This window comes from Heloderma suspectum, chromosome 13 (genome assembly GCF_057233095.1).
Source record: "Heloderma suspectum isolate Gila_16-S chromosome 13, 16-S_ref, whole genome shotgun sequence".
NCBI classification, from domain to species: domain Eukaryota; kingdom Metazoa; phylum Chordata; class Lepidosauria; order Squamata; family Helodermatidae; genus Heloderma; species Heloderma suspectum.
In genome coordinates, this window is record NC_139470.1 from 16,871,685 (window position 1) to 16,893,710 (window position 22,026).

At 43.0% G+C, this 22,026-nt stretch overlaps 1 protein-coding gene across 10 annotated transcripts in view; it reads right to left on the reverse strand.

The window, feature by feature from the left end:
• Positions 1-22,026, reverse strand: part of LOC146336089 (septin-2) — an 83,495-nt gene that overhangs the window by 15,653 nt on the left and 45,816 nt on the right. For 6 of the 10 annotated variants that reach the window (XM_084820435.1, XM_084820429.1, XM_084820433.1 and 3 more), the window contains 3 exons: positions 17,044-17,127; positions 12,983-13,040; positions 1,146-1,240 (listed from right to left, as the gene is read on the reverse strand). In XM_084820435.1, the coding sequence (XP_084676561.1) occupies positions 1,172-1,240; positions 12,983-13,040; positions 17,044-17,127 (211 nt within the window). In that variant the 3' untranslated portion in view covers positions 1,146-1,171. The remainder of the gene's footprint in view (positions 1-1,145; positions 1,241-12,982; positions 13,041-17,043; positions 17,128-22,026) is intronic. The other 4 variants (XM_084820437.1, XM_084820432.1, XM_084820434.1 and 1 more) reach the window with 1 other exon arrangement.

The following is a 22,026-nucleotide window of genomic DNA, read 5'->3' on the forward strand; positions in this document are numbered from 1 at the left end:
GTTTAGACCTATGATACCATCAATGTAAACAGAATTCCAGCTGATCCTTAACCACTTCCTGGCTGCAGCATAAATGCATGAGTTTGGTTTTCCAAAATAGCAGGTTCATAAGAAATCCAATATTCTTGTTTTATCAACATCATCAAGCAAATTTCTGCTTCTCGTGACAGCAGAAGGCTTTTCACATTTTTAACATAAAAGCAAAGGCAGAATCTGCAAAAGGTTCCAACGTTATGAAGTTCTATCAGCAAGCAGGTTGACAGATGTTTCCAATTTTCATACATTCATTTCTGAACCCCATCACATGTTCCATGAATCCTATTTCTTTTGCCCCACTCTGCTACTGCATTGTTTAGTAATCCAGAGAGAAGAGTGCAGGTTTTACTTTGGTTAAGTAAGTTATCGCCAATCCTGTTGATGCTGGACTGCATTTGAGTCCAATAATTTTGAAGGAAAGCATTCTTAAACTGCCCAATCGATTTAGTCCATGGTGAACTTGCAGGATTTGGCTTTCTGAATTGTGGAAAGCAGTTTGCAGCAAGCTACAGTCTCTATGACAATGTAAAAAGGGGGCTCTTTTTGTGTTTAATACAAACAGGAAAACTAAAGGTTCAAGTAGAGGCAACAAAAAACCCTCCTTATTTAATAGTTAGAATGCTGGCAGCTGTCACGCAGTCATAAGGTAGAATATAAACCCTTTGATTTTAGCTTTACATTCCAGCAAACCAGCAAAACAAAGCTGGTGTCTTAAAATTTAAGTATGCAGCAACAGTAGCAACAAATGTCATGCGCTCCTATGTTTTTCATTTCCATAAGTTTAGGGAAAACATTAGAAGTGTACCTCTCTGAAACCAGAACAGGCCTTCAGGCATGATTCATTCTTGCCAAGCTGCAGTTGACGTGCATTGGCCCCGAGGACCAAGGGCGCCCTGTACAAATTCAATTATTACAGAATTCGATCTGATTTGGATGTTTTGTTTTTCTTTTGGACACAACATGGCCAGCTTAGTCATTCTTCTGCTTACTTAAGATCTCTGCTCTTGATTTCCCCAGGAGGTATAGCCCAATTTGGGGATTTTCTTGGTTTTGCGGGGCGGGGGGGGCAACACTTTATAAGCAAAGACCTGCAAAACACAAAGACACACCTACTGTCAACGGCCTGGTTAGCGTCTCATTCGTCTCCAGGTTTCATCCTCATCTGGGCTTGCATCTGCGCAATCATCTCCTGCATGCGACGCAACTGTGCGGAAGAAACAGACATTACATTTCACTGTACAATTAAAACAAACCTGCCTACTTACCTTGTGTGTTCTGTTACGGCCTGGGTATTACCTCAGCATTATCTGCAAGGGCTCTGCTTTTCAACTAGCAGGTCAGTACAACCAGTGGGTTGCAGCCTGACCTAAAGCAGATGATAACAGGAGTATCACAACATTTGCTTTGAGAGAAGGGGAAGTAGAAAGGGAGGGGGCAAATTATCCTGACGCTGGAATTGCTTGTATTTTATTGTGATGGTTTAAAAAATTATCATTAATTATGATTAGAATTATTCAATTATTTTATTATAACTATTATTATTTAATTATTATTATTCAATTTATTATTATTATTACCATTATCAATTTTTTACTATTATTTTTATTTCAATTTATACCCCGCCTTTCCACAAAGAAAATGGTGATCAAGGTGGCTATTATTTTTTGAAGTTTTTTTTTTAAAACGTAGTTTAAAATAATAAGATACATTAAGAACACATCTAAACACAGACCAAAAAATACAGAATAAAACAGCACCCAACGCAACAGACCATTTTACAAGCCAAAGGCCTGCTAGATGATTCCTTTTATAAAGGCCTGCTTAAAACTTAGTATTTTAAAATGTGCTGCGATTTGATGCTTTATTATTTGCGTAAGCAACTTGGGTTCTAATTGATTGCAATATAAATGCAGTCAACAAACATGTAGTAGGTAAAGGCCTTTCATGGGGGAAAAGGGTGGGATGTTCCAGTCCCTTCTGCAAGGACATTCCCAGGATGTTATAGGAATATGGAGAAGGCACATTAGAAAATCCAGTCAATAGTAGTGTCAGCCATTACATTTTTAAAAACAAATCAGTGCTGTCATCAGCACCTGCCATCCTCGGGGAGGTGCTAGGAAATCAGCAGTCCCTGTAACAAAACCCTACTCTCCGCTCCCAAGCAGGTGGGTCCAGGTGCCATTTAAAACTCCCATAATGCTCCAAAACTACTACATTGGGGCACGGTGAGAAATTAAAATAGCAGCTAGACCACAGCTGCCCAGCGCAGCTTGGAACGTTACTGCCACTCCCGCTGCCCGTCTCTGCCAGCTAAGCCCGCAAGAGCCCACTGACGAAGGAGGGAACCTTCATCAAGCCCCCCCACCCACTTCGCAATAGGCTCTGTTTTTTATTCTACCCTCCCTCCAAGGCACCCAGGCCAGCATACATGGCGTTCATCCCACACACACACTTTCATCCTCAAACAAACCCTGTGGAGCAGGCTGAGAGTACATATGTGACTGGTCCAACATCCCCCAGCATGCTTTGAGGCTGAGCAGGGATTTGAACCCAGGTCTCCCCCTGTCATAGTTCAACACTCTAACCCAGACTTCCCCAACCTGCTGCTCTCTCAGTGTGCTGGATTACAACTCCGACAAAAGAAGGATGGCACTGCAAACAGGGGGGAAAGGGAGAGGAAACTCCACATGCTGAAAGAAGATGTATTGGAAGCCCCAACGCATTTCAGAAATCCTTTCTCGGGAGCTCTATATGTAACACATATAAATAATGGGAAAATTAGAAAATGCCATTTGGTTATGTTGCATATATATTCCATTCGATTACATTTCATTTTCCGATTGTCTCATTGTTTGTATGTTTTATACACAGCGCAGCCAAGGAAGGATTCTTGGATCACAGCACCCAACACCCCCAGCCAGTATGGGCAATGGCCAGGCCGGCTGGAGGTGACGGGAGTTGTAATCCAGCCCATCAGAAGGACACCAGGTTGGGGAACGCTAGGCTAGCCGCTATACCACAGAAGCTCTCGAGTGGTTCCTTCCTCCGTACGGATGGTTATACATACACATATACACACACAATAATTCAGGGCTGGCCCAAGACATTTTGCTGCCTGAGGCAAATAACAAGATGGCGGTGCCTCCTATCCCATGTAGCCTACTGGCAGATGAATCTGTCTTCAACACTGATGACAGGACAGTGTCCTCCCCTGCACGTGAAGGCAGCAGGCTAACTTAGGGAAGGCTGCATGGCACACAGGTCTCTCCTCCAACACCTTGCGACCACCTCCTAGCATCTGCCACCTGAAGTGACAGCCTCACTCTGCCTAAGGGTAGGGCCGGCCCTGCAATAATTCATTTCCGCTACCACTAACAAGGTCGCATTTAAACAAACCCACTTGAAAAGGTCTCCCTTCGGCCAGAAGGTCTTGGGGGCGAGCATTTACATTCAACACTGCACGGAAACTGACAAGATCATTTAAACCCATTCGTTTAGCGGCAACAGCAGAAATGTTCCAGGGTGAACAGCTTTGCCCTACATTCCGTGTAAAGAATTGAAACGCTCCCATCTTGTGACATTTACTGTGACAAGGAGGGAAATGAAGAGCCGCTCATAAATATTCAGGGCAGAACTCAGTCTTCTCTTTCCCCCGCAAGTCCAGCAGCGAGCTCAACCATCCCTCAGCCACACGGACAAGCACGTTCGCTTCCGTTGTTTGAAAACAGGCTGCAGAAAGAGCAAGCTCAGGGACCAGGTTTCAAAGACCAGGCAGGAAGCACCACTGCAGCAGCAACAGGGGGAGGGAGGGAGCAAAGAATCCAGCAGGTTCGGCGAGATCCCCTCCCCACAACGCTGATATAGGAGCAGCAGGGATGTGTTATATCAGTCATTACCTCCAAATCGGGCCTGGCAGAGTTGACCAGATGGCTATAGCCCTGACCCCTCACCCACCCAATTTCCCCCAACATTTGGTGGTTCACTGGCCTTGGTGCAGTTTTTCCCCCCAGTGTGAGAACCCGCCATATTTGTCAAAATAGCAAGCGAACAGTGCTAGCTGCAAGTGAATACGGCTTAGTCACAGCTCTACTGCAGCTCATGGTACATTTCCAGTCTGGCCTGCAGCACTGAATGCAAGGTGCTTCCCTTTCATCTCCACCGAGGGCGGGCAAAATTGAGGCCGCTGGCAGCATCCAAGCCCACTGGCTTTTTTTGGTGGCCTCACTTCTCCTGGCCACCGCTGCTGAATGGAGATGAGGGTGACGGCTACAAAAAAAAAAAAAGCAGCAATTTTACTTGAAAACAAGGGGCGCAAGGAGCGTACACATGGCTTGGAAGCAGAACTGTGCTCCCAGAAGTGCAATTTCTTTTCAAGCAAAAGGGTTGCTTTTTTGCTGCCACTACGGAGGCAGGGGTGCGACCCTCAGAGGGTGGGGGCAGCAATTTGGTTCCAGTACTGTTTGATCTAAACTGTAATGGAACCTGAGCCGTTTACTGAAGCCCGGAACAAGTACCGCATCACGGTAACTTTGGAGAACACATCATTCCTAAGGGCAACAGTAAAATATTCTGCTACGGAGCGAGGCTAAATTAAGAGTCATAAAGCAGAATCATGTAAGAGAAGGGAACAGTTAACCTTGTCTTCAGGCTCATCCTACGCACTGGGAATGGGGGCAGGACAACAATCACCACCATTGCCACAGATCTGCCTTCTCCTGCTTCCACAACATGAAAAGAGGGTGACATACGATGAATGACGTTGCGTTGCTTGTGAGAGCAGCTGGCCACCATCTGCCTGCAAGCCTGGAGTCGGGGGGGGGGGCGGGGTTACTGAAGCTCAGTTGCCATGCGCAGCTCCTCAGGCAAGCCTCAGATGCCATGTGAAACTTGCCACACATGATTTGAGCAGGGCCAGTAGGAGGCAAAAGAGGATTAGCCTTGCCACCTGGGCAGCAACCAGACACAGCCAAGCGATTGCTCCAGATCTGAGGCTAGCAACCCAGGTGATGGCTGCAGATCTGAAGCTACAGGGTAGGTCTGGATCCCGGGGGGGGGGGGGGATTATTTGACCCCCTGACCCCTGGGGGTTGCCCACCACTGATCTGTACTGTAACGTGAGCTGTTCACTTAGGCCTGGAACAAGGTACAAGAAATGAGACACGTGGAGCTCATGACCCCCAAACCTGTACATCTTTTCAACCCATGTCTTGTAAACCGCCCAGAGTGCTTTGGCTAATGGGCGGTGTAGAAATGCAATAAATAATGTCCTCCCATTCCTCCCTTCCTTCTACTCATCTGTTATTTTTATCAACCCTTCCTTTTCTCTTAATTTAAAATGCAAGCTTCTCCAGAGCACAAACCTAACTTTTGGTTGTACAACAACAACATTATGGCGATACATATTAAAGCATTCTAATGAGCTACATACATTCCCGGTCTTCTGCATCTTGTCGATAACAATATGCTCAGATGTCCAAGCAGCTATTTCTATGATGGAGGGCATGGACTGACTAAGTCTCTGACACAACCATGGAACGAAGATCATGCTCGGCCTTGCTTTGAACAAAGGAAAGGGAAGAACAGAGTAAGTCGGGATCTTTTAGCAGCCATTCGGCCGGTTAGCCAAGGAAAACTAAGAGAGACAAAAATAGCCACCTCTTCGCTAATAAAATCCAGTGGACTGTACGATGAAAGACCAAGAGAATTTCAGGCGATGGAGCAGCCAGTAACAGGAAGACGTTCCCACGATGCTAAATGTGCTCTTTGGTATTCAAGGTATTTTTAACTAGCCACTAATCTTGAGGCATCCAGGCCAAAAAAGCCCACAGCCATTATCACAAACTGGTTGTAATTATTATTTATTTCAAGTCTCCTGCGGGAAACTTCTTTTTTACATTGGACTTCTTTGGTCATCATAAAAGCTACATTCTTCAAGTGTGACAAGATGCTTTTCTAGAGCTATTTATAGGCAGCAATTGCTACTTTATTTCTGTATATATAACAAATGGAATAAAAAAGGGCTTTTTTTTCTTTTAATAAAGAAGAATTGCGAAAGCCTGAAAATAAAATCAGAGGATGGGGAGGGTGACCTGGCACCCTCCAGATGTTTTGGACTACAACTCCCATCATCCTCAACCAGCTCAGCATGTTGGCTGGGGATGGTGGGAACTGCAGTGCAAGGCATCTAGAGGACACCAAGTTGGGGAAGGTTGCCCTATGAGAATATGGAAACGGAAAAAAATTGTCCTGTCCCCAGCTATATAATGGCTCATATACGAAAATATGGAACTTATATGGAAATATAATTATATATAAACTTAAATGGAACGTATATGGAAAATATGGAAATATGGCCAATTGCCCACCCGACTCATCATAACAGCAACTCACAACAGCCTTTTCTCCCTTACTGCCTAAGAACCTTTTTACTGGGTTCAAGGCTCAGCGACTGAGCTGTGAGCCTTATGCAACAGCGTGCTCTACAGGGAGACGTGACAGCAGTCTTCTACTCTCTGATGGGCTGTCATGCAGAAGATGCAGCAGACTTGTTCTCTGTTGCTCCAGAGGGCAGGACTAGAACCAACGGGTGCAAATTGCTAGGAAGCAGATTTTGGCTAAACATTAGGAGAAACTTCTTGACAGAGAGAGCTGTTCAGCTGTGGAACAAACACTGCCTCGGAAGGTGGAGGGTTCTCCTTCGCTGGAGGTGTTTACACAAAGCCTGGATGGCCATCCGTCAGGAATGCTGCAGCTGCACCCTGCAGTGCAGAGCCAGCACTGAGCAGTGGGTTGGACTAGATGATCTCCGAGGTACCTTCAAACTCTACGATTCTACATCCTGTCCAGCTAACCCCCAGCCACCGACCAGAAGCTAGACAAAAGGCACATGTATATGAGCCTACTTGTCCCATTCTCCCTCCCTGGCAGCTTTTAACCAGAACTATAACGTTGCTCATTAGTGTGTGCCAGGGTTTATTTTTTTGGGGGGGTAGTTAACTTCTGCTCCCCAAATTCTGATTCACATGGGCTCCTCAAAAGTAGCAAGATGCTTTCTTGACCCCACACCCCGAAATGACAGAACAATAAGGAACATCTCTCATTAATGCAAATAACCCACCCTCCCACCCACCCTAGTTTTGTTGGCTCTTAAAGACTTGACAGATTGACAGTGGCTTGCATGCTTTGTTCCACTATAAGATTATGGTAACAACTATAAGAATAAAACAGTAGCACTAAAATCAATTTTTTTTAAAAAAAAACACCATTAACTTCTTAAAGCCATCATAAAGAAACCGTAGGGATCAAAATTTGAGGTAACCGTTTCCTGCAACAGTGGGAACTGTTATTTATCTCTCAGCAATGCTAATTTCTCCAAGGATGAATAATAATTTCACCGCATACTGAACTTTTATATTCATGCCGCTGCTCTTTTTACTGCTTCATGTTAAATATTACCCTTTCCCTTTTCCAAATTCCTACATTATCTGCATATTTATCAGGCTCTGGGGATTCAACACAGTGCCCAAGCTTGTACCACACAGTGCCCCCTTGTGGCTTCTTAATTGCTGTGCAGCCATGTATGAGTTTTGTTCTTTTAAATCTGTAACATCAAAAAAAAATGCAAAAGCAAGATTAATAGAGCTGATCAGGAAAAACAGAAGCCGATATCAGCACGACGCACGTTAAATTATGGAATGCATCAACAGAATATGTTGGTCACAAAGAATCGTTGCTTTAAGCGCTGCTTCGTGTTGTTTTCTAAACTGATGCTCGTTTCGTTTGCAAAGAGGCAGCACAGAGAAGTCAAGAGATTTGAGGTAAACATAGAAGTGGCAAGCAGGGGAAGGAAGAGAATGCAACACTTCCAATCTCTGTGCTACAGCATGTGATCTTCCAGTAATGGCTTTTGTGACATTTTCATAGAATCATAGAATCACAGAATAGTAGGGTTGGAAGGGGTCTACAAGGCCATCGAGTCCAACCCCCTGCTCAATGCAGGAATCCAAGTCAGAGCATCCCTGACAAATGGCTGTCCAGCCTTGTCTTGAAGGCCTCCAGTGTGGGAGAGCCCACCACCTCCCCAGGTAATTGGTTCCATTGTCGTATTGCTCTTACAGTCAGGAAGTTTTTCTTGATGTTCAGCCGGAATCTGGCTTCCTGTAACTTGAGCCCATGATTCCGTGTCCTGCACTCTGGGATGATCAAGAAGAGATCCTGGCCTTCTTCTCTGTGACAACTTGAAGAGTGCTATCATGTCTCCCCTCAGTCTTCTCTTCTCAAGGCTAAACATGCCCAGTTCTTTCAGTCTCTCCCCATAGGGCTTTGTTTCCAGTCCCCTGATCATCTTCATTGCCCTCCTCTGAACCCTCTCCAGTTTGTCTGCATCCTTCTTAAAGTGTGGTGCCCAGAACTGGACACAGTACTCCAGATGAGGCCTAACCAGTGCTTTTGTTCCAGTCGGATGAGCTCTGCCTCCAACAATGCGCAGGAAGAGGACGGTTGCACCAACACAACACTGTGACAAAGGGCCATGGGGGAAAAACAGGCACACACACCCCGGGAGTGCCTGTAACACCAAAGCAGAGAGTCCCCAATACAACAGAAGCAGATGCATGTGGTGTCACATTACGGAAGCCACAGGAACCATCAACACACACACACACACACACACAGCAGTCTTTATGTTTGAATCAGGCATAAATAAATGAAGCTATTCATCTCTCACTGGGAGGCAGAGGGCAACCGACTAAGCTAATTGCTTGTAACAAAGAAGGACAGTAGACAGTGTCCTGTGGCACAGTAAAGACTAATATATCTACTGTGTGTGCATGCGTGCGTGTGTGCGAGAGAGACAGAGAGACAGACTTTCTGTGTGTATTTATGTTTCTTGTGTCTGTGAGCTGCATGCTGTAAAAGAGAATGTGAACATAGGAGCTTGTGTTTGGATTTCAGTTCCCTACCATGGACAAGGTACTAGAATCTTTTGCTTCAAGAAAAGCATGGGAGATGATCCCCAGCAAGATACACAGTTAAAAACGAAAGGTTTAGCATTATTCTTTGCTGCCTCGAATAGGGAGGTATCAGCTTGCTCGGGAGAGCCCCAAGGTTTGCAAAAGTATAAAAAGTCTAAAAAAATAAGGAACTCCACTCCAAAACATCCCAACGAGGATTCAGCATGCTTAGCAACCACAGACCATTGAACACCAGTTGGGAAAGGCCAATTGAAAACTGGGATGGGGTGGAATGGTCTGCTGGAAGAGGGCATGGCTGGCTCCCTAAACAAGAGACCACCTATTAGGAAGTGAGGCTGCACTGCAACGTTGTTGTTTTTTACATAAACACACAGAATGACGAGAGGGACCAAAAGCCATGTCGTACAAGAAGTACAGTCTGCTACATTTCCACGCAAAGCTCAAATGAATTCAAGTAGTGCCAGCTTCAGGTTTTTCAGGGCTCTTGGGCACACCTCCAATGCCCTCCTGTTCCTCAGTGAGTCTTCCTTCTCATCAGCATTGTCACCAGCTGCTATTGCTATTGCTCTTCCTCTTCCTTCTCATTATTGCTACCACTTGCTGGCTTGACAGGCAGAGAACCAGTGAGCAAGCAGGCCATGGCATCTATTCCTCCTCCTTTTCACCACCACTGTTGTCTGGGCCAGAGCGAGAGGCAGGTGAACAAGCTGGTTGCGAGGGTGAAGAGAAGGAGCAATTCCAGGGAGCTCTTGTGGACCCCAGCTGGGGTGCGGGCCCTTGACAAGTGCCCAACCATGTCTACCCTTGGTGCCAGTCATGAATATAACACATGCATAGTGACCCTTCCTTCTTAAAGTGATCATAGGAGGGCTAGACCCACTACTAATTCTCTCTCTTTCTAAAACAGACTTCTGCTTTGCAAATATAAATAAGTTTTGTATCTGGAGAAATATATTAAAAAGGCAGCTTGGGAAACAGAAGCCAGCTGTCTGCGGAAAAAGCAAAAAATAAATGTACACATGTCAGGAACAGTCATGTAATGGCAGTTGAAGAAAGCAGGAGAGAGATTAATGGTTCCAACCAGCCAAGGACAGTGTCCTTTGATAAAATCCAGAAAGATTATTTAGCAGAAGTGATGTCTTGATCATGATGAGCTTGGCATCTCCCCAAGCCTACATTCCCCCCTGAGGTTATGTAAACCTTGCAGATCTGCAAATAGAACTTCAAGCACCATTACTGCTCAGAATGTAAAAACAGAAAGGGAAATTGATGTTTGTACTCTCAGCGAAGGCCAAGGAATGTAAGCCCATTTCCTCTGCCTTGCCCCCCACCTCTCCAGTCCTCTCCCAATTTAAGTCCTCAGCAGACTGCTTTGGAGATAAAGAGATTTCGTGCCACCTTATCTACACAAGAGACTAAGGAAAGCCGCTTCATCTCTTATGGGACAACAAACCATCAAAGTTTAAAACAAATTTGTTTTCCTCCAATCTAATCCTTTGCAACTTTAAATGGCAACTGTTTAAAGCAGACCAGTCCCAAAAGCAGCTCATTCTCTAAAAACATCCAAAAGCCTATGATGCATGCGTGCGCGCGCATAAACACGTGCACACACGTGCAAAACCTTGGGGGAGAGGAAGTTGCTTAATCCCTTTCAAACAACATTTATTTATTTATTTATTTATTTATTTATTTCCCACCTTTTTTTTCCCTAAGGAACCCAAGGCAGCGTACATAATCCTCCTCCTCTCCATTTTATCCTCACAAGAACCACCCTGTGAGGTGGGTTGGGCTGAGACTCTGTGACTGGCCCAAAGACACCCAGTGAGCTTCCATGGCTGAGCGGGGACTAGAACCCGGATCTCCCAACTCCCGGTCCAGAACTCTAGCCACTACTCCATACTGGCACTTTAGGACAAAGGTGGGCAACTTGTGGTCCTCCAGATGTTTTAGCCTACAACTTCCATCAGCCTTAGCCAGAATAGCCAACAGTGAGGAATCATGGGAATTGTAGGCCAAAACATCCGGAGGGCTACAGGTTTCCCACCCTTGCTTAGGAACAATAAATGCAGTAAGAAACACTTTCTCCTACAACTATTATCCTGACCTCATTTACACCCATGTGAATATCTACCTGGCAATTTAGGATAACTCTTCATGCAATTTATGAAGTGGACTCTAGTCCGGGACAGCTTATGCCTTAATAAATTTGCGAGTCTTTAAGGTGCCACAAGACTGTTTCTGATATTTTCGCAGCACCCTTCCCTAGTCAAGAAAACGGGCAAAACGCAAGATGTTTTTGTTGGGCCTTACCCCTTATGGAAATGTTGCTAAAATATTTTCCCCACCATTATAATAGGCAAGGCATACTGTGACCCACCCCAAGGCTTTGGAACAAGACAGACTACAACGATTGGAACCTAAACATAAAACACCTAAACACCAATGTGGTGGAGTGAACTGAGCGTGGCACTCTAGAACTGCGGAGACCAGGGTACAAATCCCAGCTCGGCCATGATGTTTATTGAGTAATTTTGGGCCAATCACTCTCTCTCAACCTAGCCTAACAAATAACCTACCTCAAAGGGTTATTGTGAAAATACATGGCAGGTGACCATGAATGTCACCTTGAACTCTTTGGAGGAAGGACAGGAGAAAAGTGAAATAATCCCAATACACATTACTTAAATCAATGGGATTTGCTCACAGGATGCAATAAGCACGCGCTATTTCTTCTACATTTCTAGTTTGTTTGTTTATTTATTTTTATTTATTTATTTTTTAAATGGTTTATGCCCCCTTTAAGGGTACAACCCACTCAAGGAGCCTTACATGATAAAATCCAATACAATAGTAAAAAAAAAAGATCAATAAACACCAGCGCTAAAAATATACACCCAGCCTAGAAAATACTAAAATAATTGCAGTTAAGAACATCAGCACAAAACACGACTCAAAAGAAAGCCAAAGAAAACAAATGGGCCTTCATAGCTTTCTTAAAGGCCTGTAAAGATGGGAGCCCGACAAATCCCAGATGGCAAGTTATTCCAAAGGTGTTGGGCCACCACAGAAAAGGTAATCTCCCTTGTACTCACCAACCTGACTGCCCTCAATAGCAAGTGCAAGTGAGAAGGAGCTTTGTAAAACCAGTCAATTAATTCCACAAGCACCGATAAGCAGAATGGGGCATATGAACAGACAGAAAAGAAAGTATGAAGAGTACCATTTAATACTAAAATTAAGATAAAGGTTGGCTGGAGATGTGTAATCCAATGTCATAATAGCTTCAAGTTGGTATAGTCAAGGAACTAAAAGGGTACAGGGTACAGCTAGATGGTTGTGTCAAACAGCTAGCAGTGTTTATGATATATATATATATATATATATATATATATGTACATACGTGTGTGTGTGCGCGCGCGTGTGTGTGTGTGTGTGAGAATAGCTGCAAGGATCCTCTTAGCAACAGCTTGGGAATCAACATGTTTCTGGTACAATGGAAAAAGAAGAGCTGGACTCCCATGGTGAATAAAATAACAAGTTATAAGCTGCTACGGGAGGGAAGAATGAACTCCATCCAGACTTTCCCAAAAAGTTGGATACCATTTATCAATTATTGGAATAGGTTCTGGCCAGGTGATTTAGCAACCACAGATATACTATATATGTGTTAAGTTGAAGTACTGTAACTGTCTTGAATGACTGTACTGGGAAACAAAATGTTAAAATTATAATGAAAAAAGAATCAGCCAGCAGTGGGCACTACATGGCTATCATGTAAAAGCAGGATGAGATGATGGGTTATTGTACTTCTCAAGTGGGAAATGATTGGAGGCTAAGCAGCACCGCTTGCCCACAAAATGATTTTTTTTTTTTTTAACTTTGGCTTGCACTCTGGTTATTCAGAATGTCACTGGCTCAACCAAGTGCCTCATTCAGAAGATGCTTTCTCAGCTTAGTTTTGCTTATGACCTTACCTCAGCCTCCTTCTGCTGAAGGATCCTATCTTTGTCCACAACTTCTTCTTCAACAGGCCTGCAGATATAAGACAGATACATATTAAAAGACACAGAAGGAACAAGCCAGCCGGTTTCTACAGCACCCACGAGACTGGCCCTACCATTAGGTTTTTCTGGAAAGTTTTGAATAGAATTTCCTATTCAAATTAGCCTAATTATTAATTATTAAATATTGATACTTTTATTAAGTATTAATTACTTATACTGATCACTTTAATAATGCACTTTATTTTATTGATGTAATAAACTCAAGTATTTTATTTTTATTTTTTCCCCTTTAATTGGGCGGTGGATTTTAAAAACACACCGTTAAGTCCTTTCAATGCAAAGTCTTACAAATCCGTGGGTGTGGCTGGCACTTTCTTAGAAGGGGCACTCTCGCACGCAGGAGGAAATACCTTTTCCTAGATCAGCTTTCTTAAGCTGGTGCCCCCCAGATGTGCCAGACTACAACTCCCATCTCCCGAACCACCATGGGCAATGGGAGTTGTAGTCCAACCCATCTGGAAGGGTACCACGATGGGGAAGGGTGTCCAAAGATGATGCCTGCATCATCTACAAGCAAATAACTAATGTTCTGTTCATGGACAGATTTATACAGATGTATTTGATTAGATTCCATAGGATGAAATCAATGAAGTTTCCCTCTGGTCATTCTCCCAGACGGGGAGGGATGGGGCAGGGGGAGGGAGGAATGCCCTCCTACAATGCCTCATGCAACTCTCTCAAACCCAGGAAGCCCCTTCATTGATGTTACCTTCTTATTTTTCACTTTTGTTTCATAAGGGTTTCTCCTGAATTTTACATCCTAATTCTGACTTACATTTCTGTGGAGCCATTTCCTCTGCCTACTGCCTGCCCCCACCCCATGGCACCAGCGCAGTCAGAAAACAAAGCAGCAGTCCAGACACACACAGTCATTTCCTTAACTAGAAATATTTCTGGACTTGCACTGGGCAATTTCAAAGACAAACAGAGAGGAACAGGTTTGCCGTTAGGAAAGGCTCCCTCATGAAAGAGGTTCACATGCTAAAAAGAATGGTCAAGGGCACAGGATTTACATAATGGGATGCATCAGAAGTGAGGTTGGAGTGGAATCAGGAGACATTACATCTTTTTCTAGCCAAGAATATTTGCCTGATTATATAAAATTCAAAACACACACACACATACAGAGAAGATGGGACATTCAGCAGATTAGATTTAGGACAGATAAAAGCAAGGACTTCTTCACGCAGCACGTAATGAAACTATGGAATTCGTAACCACAACATGTAGTGATGGCCACCAATTTGGATGGCATTAAAAGGGGGTCAGACAAATTCCTGGAGAAGGCTCTCAGTGGCTACTAGTCCTGATGGCTCTACATGCTACTTCCACTGTCAAAGGCAGCATGCCTATGTACACCAGTTGCTGGGGAACATGGGTGGGGGAGTGCTGTTGCACTCATGTCCTGCTTGTGGGTTTCCCATGGGCAGCTGGTTGGCCACTGTGTGAACAGAATGCTGGACTAGATGGTCTGATCCAGCATGGCTTTTCTTATGTTCTTAGGTAATTCCAGATTAAAAATGGCTGGACTACATTTCTGAAGGCTGCGAATCCAAGTCTCACTCAGGGTCAATTAGGGATGCATGAACCCCCCAATGTCTGGTCTGGGGGGGTCCGCCGCAGGGCAATCTGGGATGCTTGGGTCCCCATGAATTCCTCCAGAGCCCTGCCGCATCCACCAGAATTGGCGGACCGGCTCTCCAACTTCCTAAAAAACATGATTTGTTAATGGCGGCTGCCATTAGCCTCACACAGGAAAATTATAGCCATAAATGGCATATTTTACGCCATTTGCAGCTGTAAAGTACTTACTTTTACCTAAATTGCAGCTCTTCACGTCTGTATTTATATAAAAGTAAGTGCTTTACAGCTGCAAATGGGTACAATATGCCATTTATGGCTGTAATTTTCCTGCGGTAAGCTAACAGCAGCCGCCATTAGCATATCGCGTTTTTTTGGAAAACTGGAGAGAAACCACGTGGGAACTCTTTCAGACATGGAGGTGAGCGTGGCCGGTCTGCTGCAGAGTCCAGAGGTCAGATTCTTTGGAATCCAGCCTCATTTAGGTCCGTGGCAGACTTCTCTAGCATCCCTGGGGTCAATTCACACACGCACGTATGCCACTTGACTGATTTACTCAGCATTCGACAACTTGCAGCCGAAGGTGTGAACTCACTGCACTGAAGAAAAAAAACTGTGTTTGACGTGATTTTTAAAAGTCCTGCCTATGAGGTCTGGTCTGGGACAGTTCGTTCACACATGCAGGTCACAATGCAATGTCATCAAGCGAAGAACGTGCATGGGTAAAACCACCCTTTGCTTTACACTATTGTGCAAAGGGGGGCTCTGAACACAGTCTCCAGTGATCTCCATGCATGTCCTTTTAAAATAGATGGGTTACGTGCAAGAGGCATAGGAATTATGTGCAAGAGATTGGTTTGTGCAAGAGATTGGGGACAGCATAGCTTTGCATGTAGAAGGATCAGTCCCCAGCATATCCAATTGGGAACATAGGAAGCTGCCTTATACCAGTCAGGCCATTTGTCCGTCTACCCGGGGTTGTCTGTCTGTCTCACAGTAGTGCTCCAAGGGTCTCAGGCTGGGGCTTTTTCCATCACCTGCCATGGGATCCTTTTTTAAAAATGGGCAATGCCAAGGATTGAACTTGAGATCTTTGTCATGCAAAGATCTACCAATGAACTACAGGTCCCTGCATGTAAAGTGCACCACAATCCTAGAGCAAGGCTCTCTGAGAGGAGGGCTAGGTGACAGGGCTGGCCCTACCATTAGGCAAAGTGAAGCAGCTGCCTCAGGCAGCAGACGCAGCGGGGCAGCAATGAGGTGTTGTGGGTGTGGGTGCTGCGCATCCTGTCCTGCGCTGCCTCAGCTAGCTTGCTGACCTCAGGTGTGGTGGAGGAAGTACTGCCATCGCTACTGTTGAAGTAAGATTCATCTATCACTCTGGTCAACTTCTGTATATGGGATGGAGGGCTGTGGTGTGATGAAGCCAGAGCTCGCAGGAATGCAATGCTGGCACTTTCTTATTAGCAGGGACACTGAGATCATCTGTCACCCCGCTCAGAATCCCTGTTCCCTCTGAGCTTAGCTGCGATCCTCACAGTAGCTGGAGGAAAATGGATTTTCCCAGCAACCATACACTGTTTCCTCTTGTAATGAAAAGTATTTTGGAGTGGCTGGGTCTTGAATGGGCAATTAAGACCCATTGGCTTTATAAAAGCATTGCTCTTGGTAGAGATGAAAACTGCTAAAGCTGGTTTGTTGATATGGATCAACACAGCTGCCTGAATTTTTTGGACTCTCCTTGTGGGAGTGGCTATGGACACTGTCATGAGTGCCTGCACTTCAAAATTTACCACTTCACCACTGATGGGGAGGGGCAACATGTTATCCTTATCCTCAGGCAGCAAAATGTCTTGGGTCGGCCCTGCTGGGCGAGGCGTCAGCCTAAAACCCTAGAAAGCTGCTGCCAGTCAGAGTAAACAATACTGGACTAAATGGACAAATAGTCTGTCCTAGTATAAGGCAGCTTCGTATGGTCATATGAATTGAAGTATGTTCCCTATATGTATCTGACAAACGGGAAACAGCCCAAGTCAGGACCTTGACAAAGATAAGGACAAGGATTACAATAAAATGAATGAATACAGTAACAACTCAAAAAAGATATTCTACAAAACCCTTAGCTTGCACACCTTTCTTTCTGGAGCACATACACTCATAAATAAGCCATCCTTGCAGGATCTGTGGTTTCCTTCTGTTAATTAACACTGAGGAAGCAATTAAAAATCAAAAGGTTCATGGCTTCTCTGTGTGTTTTCAGGTTAGGGAAAAGGACGAGAAAGGTTATGAGAAGACAAGCAGTAGATACAAGAGTTTGTGGAAGCTGTGATAAGAGTAAAAACAAAACGGCAGAGTCATAAGGAAGAACACACAACAGAACTTCGACTCACTTGCCAGTGCGCTTTAGTCTCTCTGACCGGAAGTTTTCGTAGTGCAAATCTTGGGTTACTTCTTGAAGATCCTGCATATGCGTCCTGAAACAGGAAGTGCAACATTTAACCTCCTTTGCCAAGAGATATAGGCCCAGATCAGACATCACACTAAACCATAGTTTGGCATGACAAGAACAAAACTAGGTCAGCCTTGGGTTTGCATGCTTCCCCCTCCCCTGCCAGCTGACTGTGAGGGGTTCGAAAGCTTTTGCTTCTGGTCTAGATTAACCACTACTTATAATGCTGTCTGAATACAATAAGACTGTGGTTAATGTTAACTATGGTTTGTTTGAAACAAACGTTATGAAGCTGGCTTGTTTCAAACATTAACCACAATTTAGGGTTCTGATGACATGCTAAAAGGTGGTTAATCAGGGCCACACTGGAGGAGAGGGAAGAGAGGAGTGCACAATCCCAAAACCCATGGTGGCTCATTCTCATATGCCAAACCATGGTTCAGTGTGACATCTGAATCACAACCACTCAGTAAAATGTCATATATTTATGTTCCTCTCTTAACCGCATAAAAACCAACGCCATGGTCTTCAAACCTGTGTCACGTCAATGTTAATTTTTATGAAGCTTTTGAACCAAAGGCCCTCAAAGCCATGCACAAGAAAACTAAACTATGTAAGAAATTATGAAGTTATAAACAGGCAAAACAAAAATATAGCAACTACCAATTAAAAACAGTAATGAAAGAGCCAGCAAAAAACCCCAATAATAATGAGCTAGGGACAGAAAACTCAAGTGATTATAAAAAGCCCTTCAGAAACAGATACTAAGGGCGCAATCCTATAGCTGCTAGTCAGAGGCTAGATGGCCACAGGATTGGCTCAGAGCCCATGCTCCAAGGTTTGTTCTTGGAGAACTGACCTCCACCCCCTCCTGTGCCACCTCATAGGCAGTGAGGATCAGCCCCGCGCTCTGGGCTCGGAAGAGAAGCACAGAGCAGGGGAAATGGGGTGTTCCTGGAGGCAGACCGGGGCAGTGAGATCGAAAGTGCCGGTATGACACTTCCTATGTGTCGTCCAGCCTCCTCACCTGAGGTCCCGCGGCTAGACAGCCGAAATCGGCTGTCTAGCCACAAAAGCAGGGCAGCGAGAGCGCAAAGGAGATGCGCTCCTCACCACTCCTCCCGCCCTGCAGTGGATAGGCGGTCACCCCCAGATTTGGAGGCGACTGTCAATCCCCATAGGATTGCTCTCTCCGGCTGTAATCCAAAGCACACTTACTAGGGAATAAGTCCCATTGAACACAGTGGGACATACTTCCATATAAATATGCATGAAATCGCACTGAGCATCATCCACTGGAAGGAGAAAAGGAAGGAAATTAGCTATATCCTCAGCTGAGCTAGACATCATCTGCTACCAATGGCATACAGGCATTTACTTGTAACCCAATCCTGTGCATGTTCACACCAATATAAATCATGCTAGGATCAATGGGACATTTCCCAAGTATGCATCATGTACCTTAGTTCTCAGAATTACTCTTCCTTACACCAAAATTTTAATTGTATCCTCTTAGCCATCTAATATTCATCTTTACACATACTCTTTACAAGATTCTTCACACACACACTTTATAAGATTCTTCTCTGTCCATATTTTAGTCCTAACCATTCAGAGAGAGAGAGAGAGAGAGAGAGAGAGAGAGAGCAATGCTTTCAATCAGTAAGCATTAAAATCCACCTAAAACAAAAAAAACCCCTGTAATTTACACAATGAAAAGGCATCATACATTTCACACTGAAAATATTCCTTCCACATGGACATTTATTTCAGTTCTATTATACTAAGACCCAAACTGGGGAAAGAATCTATCCCTCCTTAAAACCAGCACGTGGTTCAGTTCTCCCCTTTCTGAGATAAATTTTTAATTCTGTATTTTATCATCTGTATTTTATCGTCTGGTATGTCATGGTTTTAACTGGTGTGAACCGCCCAGAGAGCTTTAGCCATGGGGCGGTATAGAAATGTAATAAAAAAAATTAAATGCAAATTAAAAATTAAATGTAATAAAAAATTAAATTAAAAATTAAAATTAAATTCCACATTTCATGGAATCACACTCCTTGTTTTTCTGTTTTTGTACCATCAACATTTTGTTATTTCTAAAGTTTAGAATCATCACAAGTGGATTAGGTCATAACAAAATCTCTACTTCCATTAAAAATTGTTTACCTACAGCTAAAACAACGCTGGGCAAAGGGTAAATAACCAATTGTATTTACAAAGCGTAAGAAATTATTCATACACCTTCCCTACCTTTGAGGATTCTCATTTTCTTTAGTTGTAATAAATGATGTCAGGTTTGCCATATTTCCCACGTCTTTGCTGTCCACACTCCTATTTCTGGAATTTTAGATAATTCCTATATTTTGTACATATTAGCTGAACTGCAACTACCACAGGAAATATCTAACGGTAGCCACTAACAAGCAGCCAGCCCAGCCAATTCTGTTGTGCAATCGGCACCCATCACATCAGAGCATTTTCAACAAGGATCAATAAAGCATTTTTTCTAGTACAGATAAATAATGGGGGGGGGGGGGGAATCTTGCTGACCATAAATATTCCCAAAGTTTAATTTGTATATTATCCCTGAAATATGGAAGTAAAATCAATTATTCTTTTTAATTCAATCCATTATCTCAATAGGCTGGTTTTTAATTCCTCATATAAGAAAGTTCTCCATTGTTTCCTCCAGTAACGGTACTTTAATTAAAAATATATTTATTAAATTTAGGATCATCAACACACAATGCTAAAGGTGACTTGCTGGGCTAATTCTGTTTTTAAATTTACCCCATATCCCAAGTAGGTTAGAGAACAAAAAATCTTTTACAATTAACAGTCTATCTTTATTGCCAACCCATCATATTCAAGTGAATAGTTGAACTTTCTCTTCAAATGTAGATATTGGTGATATAGGAATTTTTATCCAATCAGCAAACTAACTGATAAAATTTGCAAAATAATGTATTTTTATGCTAGGTACAGATAAACCTCTCTGGCTTTTTTTAATCTTACAAAATTAATGATTTCATCCTTGGTTGTTGTTGTGTTTACTTTTCCAAATAAACAGTGAAATAATCTTCTGCAATTTAATTGTTTAAAATTTTAGTTGGGGTAGACTAAAATAAAAAAGTTTGATTTAGATAATTCATCTTTACAGCCACTACTAAACATTGGTCTAATTTTGGCCATTGTTCCGTTAAATGTACACATTCTTTCTATAAAGGATCATAGGTTTATTTGCATATTTTTAAATACTTTTTAAAATGTATTTATACCTTGATATGTAACTGGGTTTTATTAGTCCAATGATAATCTATAATCCCTTCTCAATGTGTTTTTGTCTCCATTTTTTCAACATATACTTAAAATTTGTTTTGTCCTCATATAACAAAAGCCTCCTAACCCTTTCATACATTCCTATTGTATTATCAAGTTCTTTAAATGAAGTACCATCCCAAATTACATATGAACTCCATTTGCTCTTCAACACCCAGGCCTTCTAGATATCCCAGCAACATTGTACCACTAGGCTCTGTTTTTCATATTCTAATATCCTAGGTCCAGTCAACAGCTGAGCACAACTAAACGTGGAGAAAAACCAGCACTTTCTGTTCCAACATCAATGTGTGAAAACTGGTCTTATGTATTTCAGCCTCCAAGGTGTCAAATAACAATGGGACAAGGTCTTAAAATTATTTGCACCAAGCTTAACACAGGGGTACCTTTAATTCCAAATATAGGGTTGTCTCTATTGTTAGTCCTACTCAAAAGAGATACATTGAAATTAATGAAGCTTAAGTTAGACTAACATTTGATACAACCCATAAGCCCAAACTGTCCATGGAATGTTTCAGGTCTCTCTCCCATTTACTTATTATCTCAAGTAACAGTATATATCAACATAGTTGAGTAATTTCTACACAAACCTTTTCTTCCATTAAACCACTCGGCATTTAGATTTTGGCCTCAGTATATACTCACCCTCTGACAAAAGGGAGGCTGCAACCCATCCATTTTTCCCCATCAGAGTCCTTACCATACTGACCCATAGCAAGGATTATATATTTTCAGTCTCGAAGACAGAAGCTTAATTCAAGCTTAATTCAAATTTAAACCTATTCCAAGTTAAAAACAAAAAAGCCACTATTCTTTATAGCCACAGCCTTTATACCTTTATAGCCACAGCCTTTATACCTTTATAGCCACAGCCTTTATACCTGCTCAGCAGATCAATCCCAGGGGCTATGGCACTGCTGCATTTTTATAACCTTTGTGCACGTTGTTTTCTAAAGCAGGTAGACTTATCTGGTGTGTTTTTAAAAAGGTGATGTTAAGAAGGACTTCTAGCCGTGTCGTGTGTGATGGAAGACAGAGAATGGGAAAGCCTCAGTGTTAATTTGAATGTACATTTCCATCAACATAGCCCTTTCATTTGATTTATAGATACAATAATACACAAAACCTGATCTCCAAGTTGCTTATGAAAATTATCTTCACTATCACTATAACTTCTGCATCAGAAAGGGTCAAACTCACACATGTGACATGTACAGGGATCAGTAGGGGGAGCTCTTTGCCTGAAACTTTACCAGTCCAAAAAGGTGTATAATAGAATTAAGTTCTAAATACCAGAGAATTGCAGTAACTCAAAGTCTGATTAATGGATTTACCCAAAAAGTAATAACCCAAACATTATTAAAAGTTACAGAGCCAAGTATCACTTTTTAGATTATCAGCTCCAATATATACCTGGCTTTTTACCAATATTTGGTTCACAGCACTTGTTTGAAGGAATCCTTCTGCTTGTCCCATTTTAAATCACCTCTAAATACCATTATTCTTGTAACAATTTCTAGAGGGGTAGTCTCTTATGACTACCATAAAAAGCATGTGCATGCGAAATAAATCTCTGTGT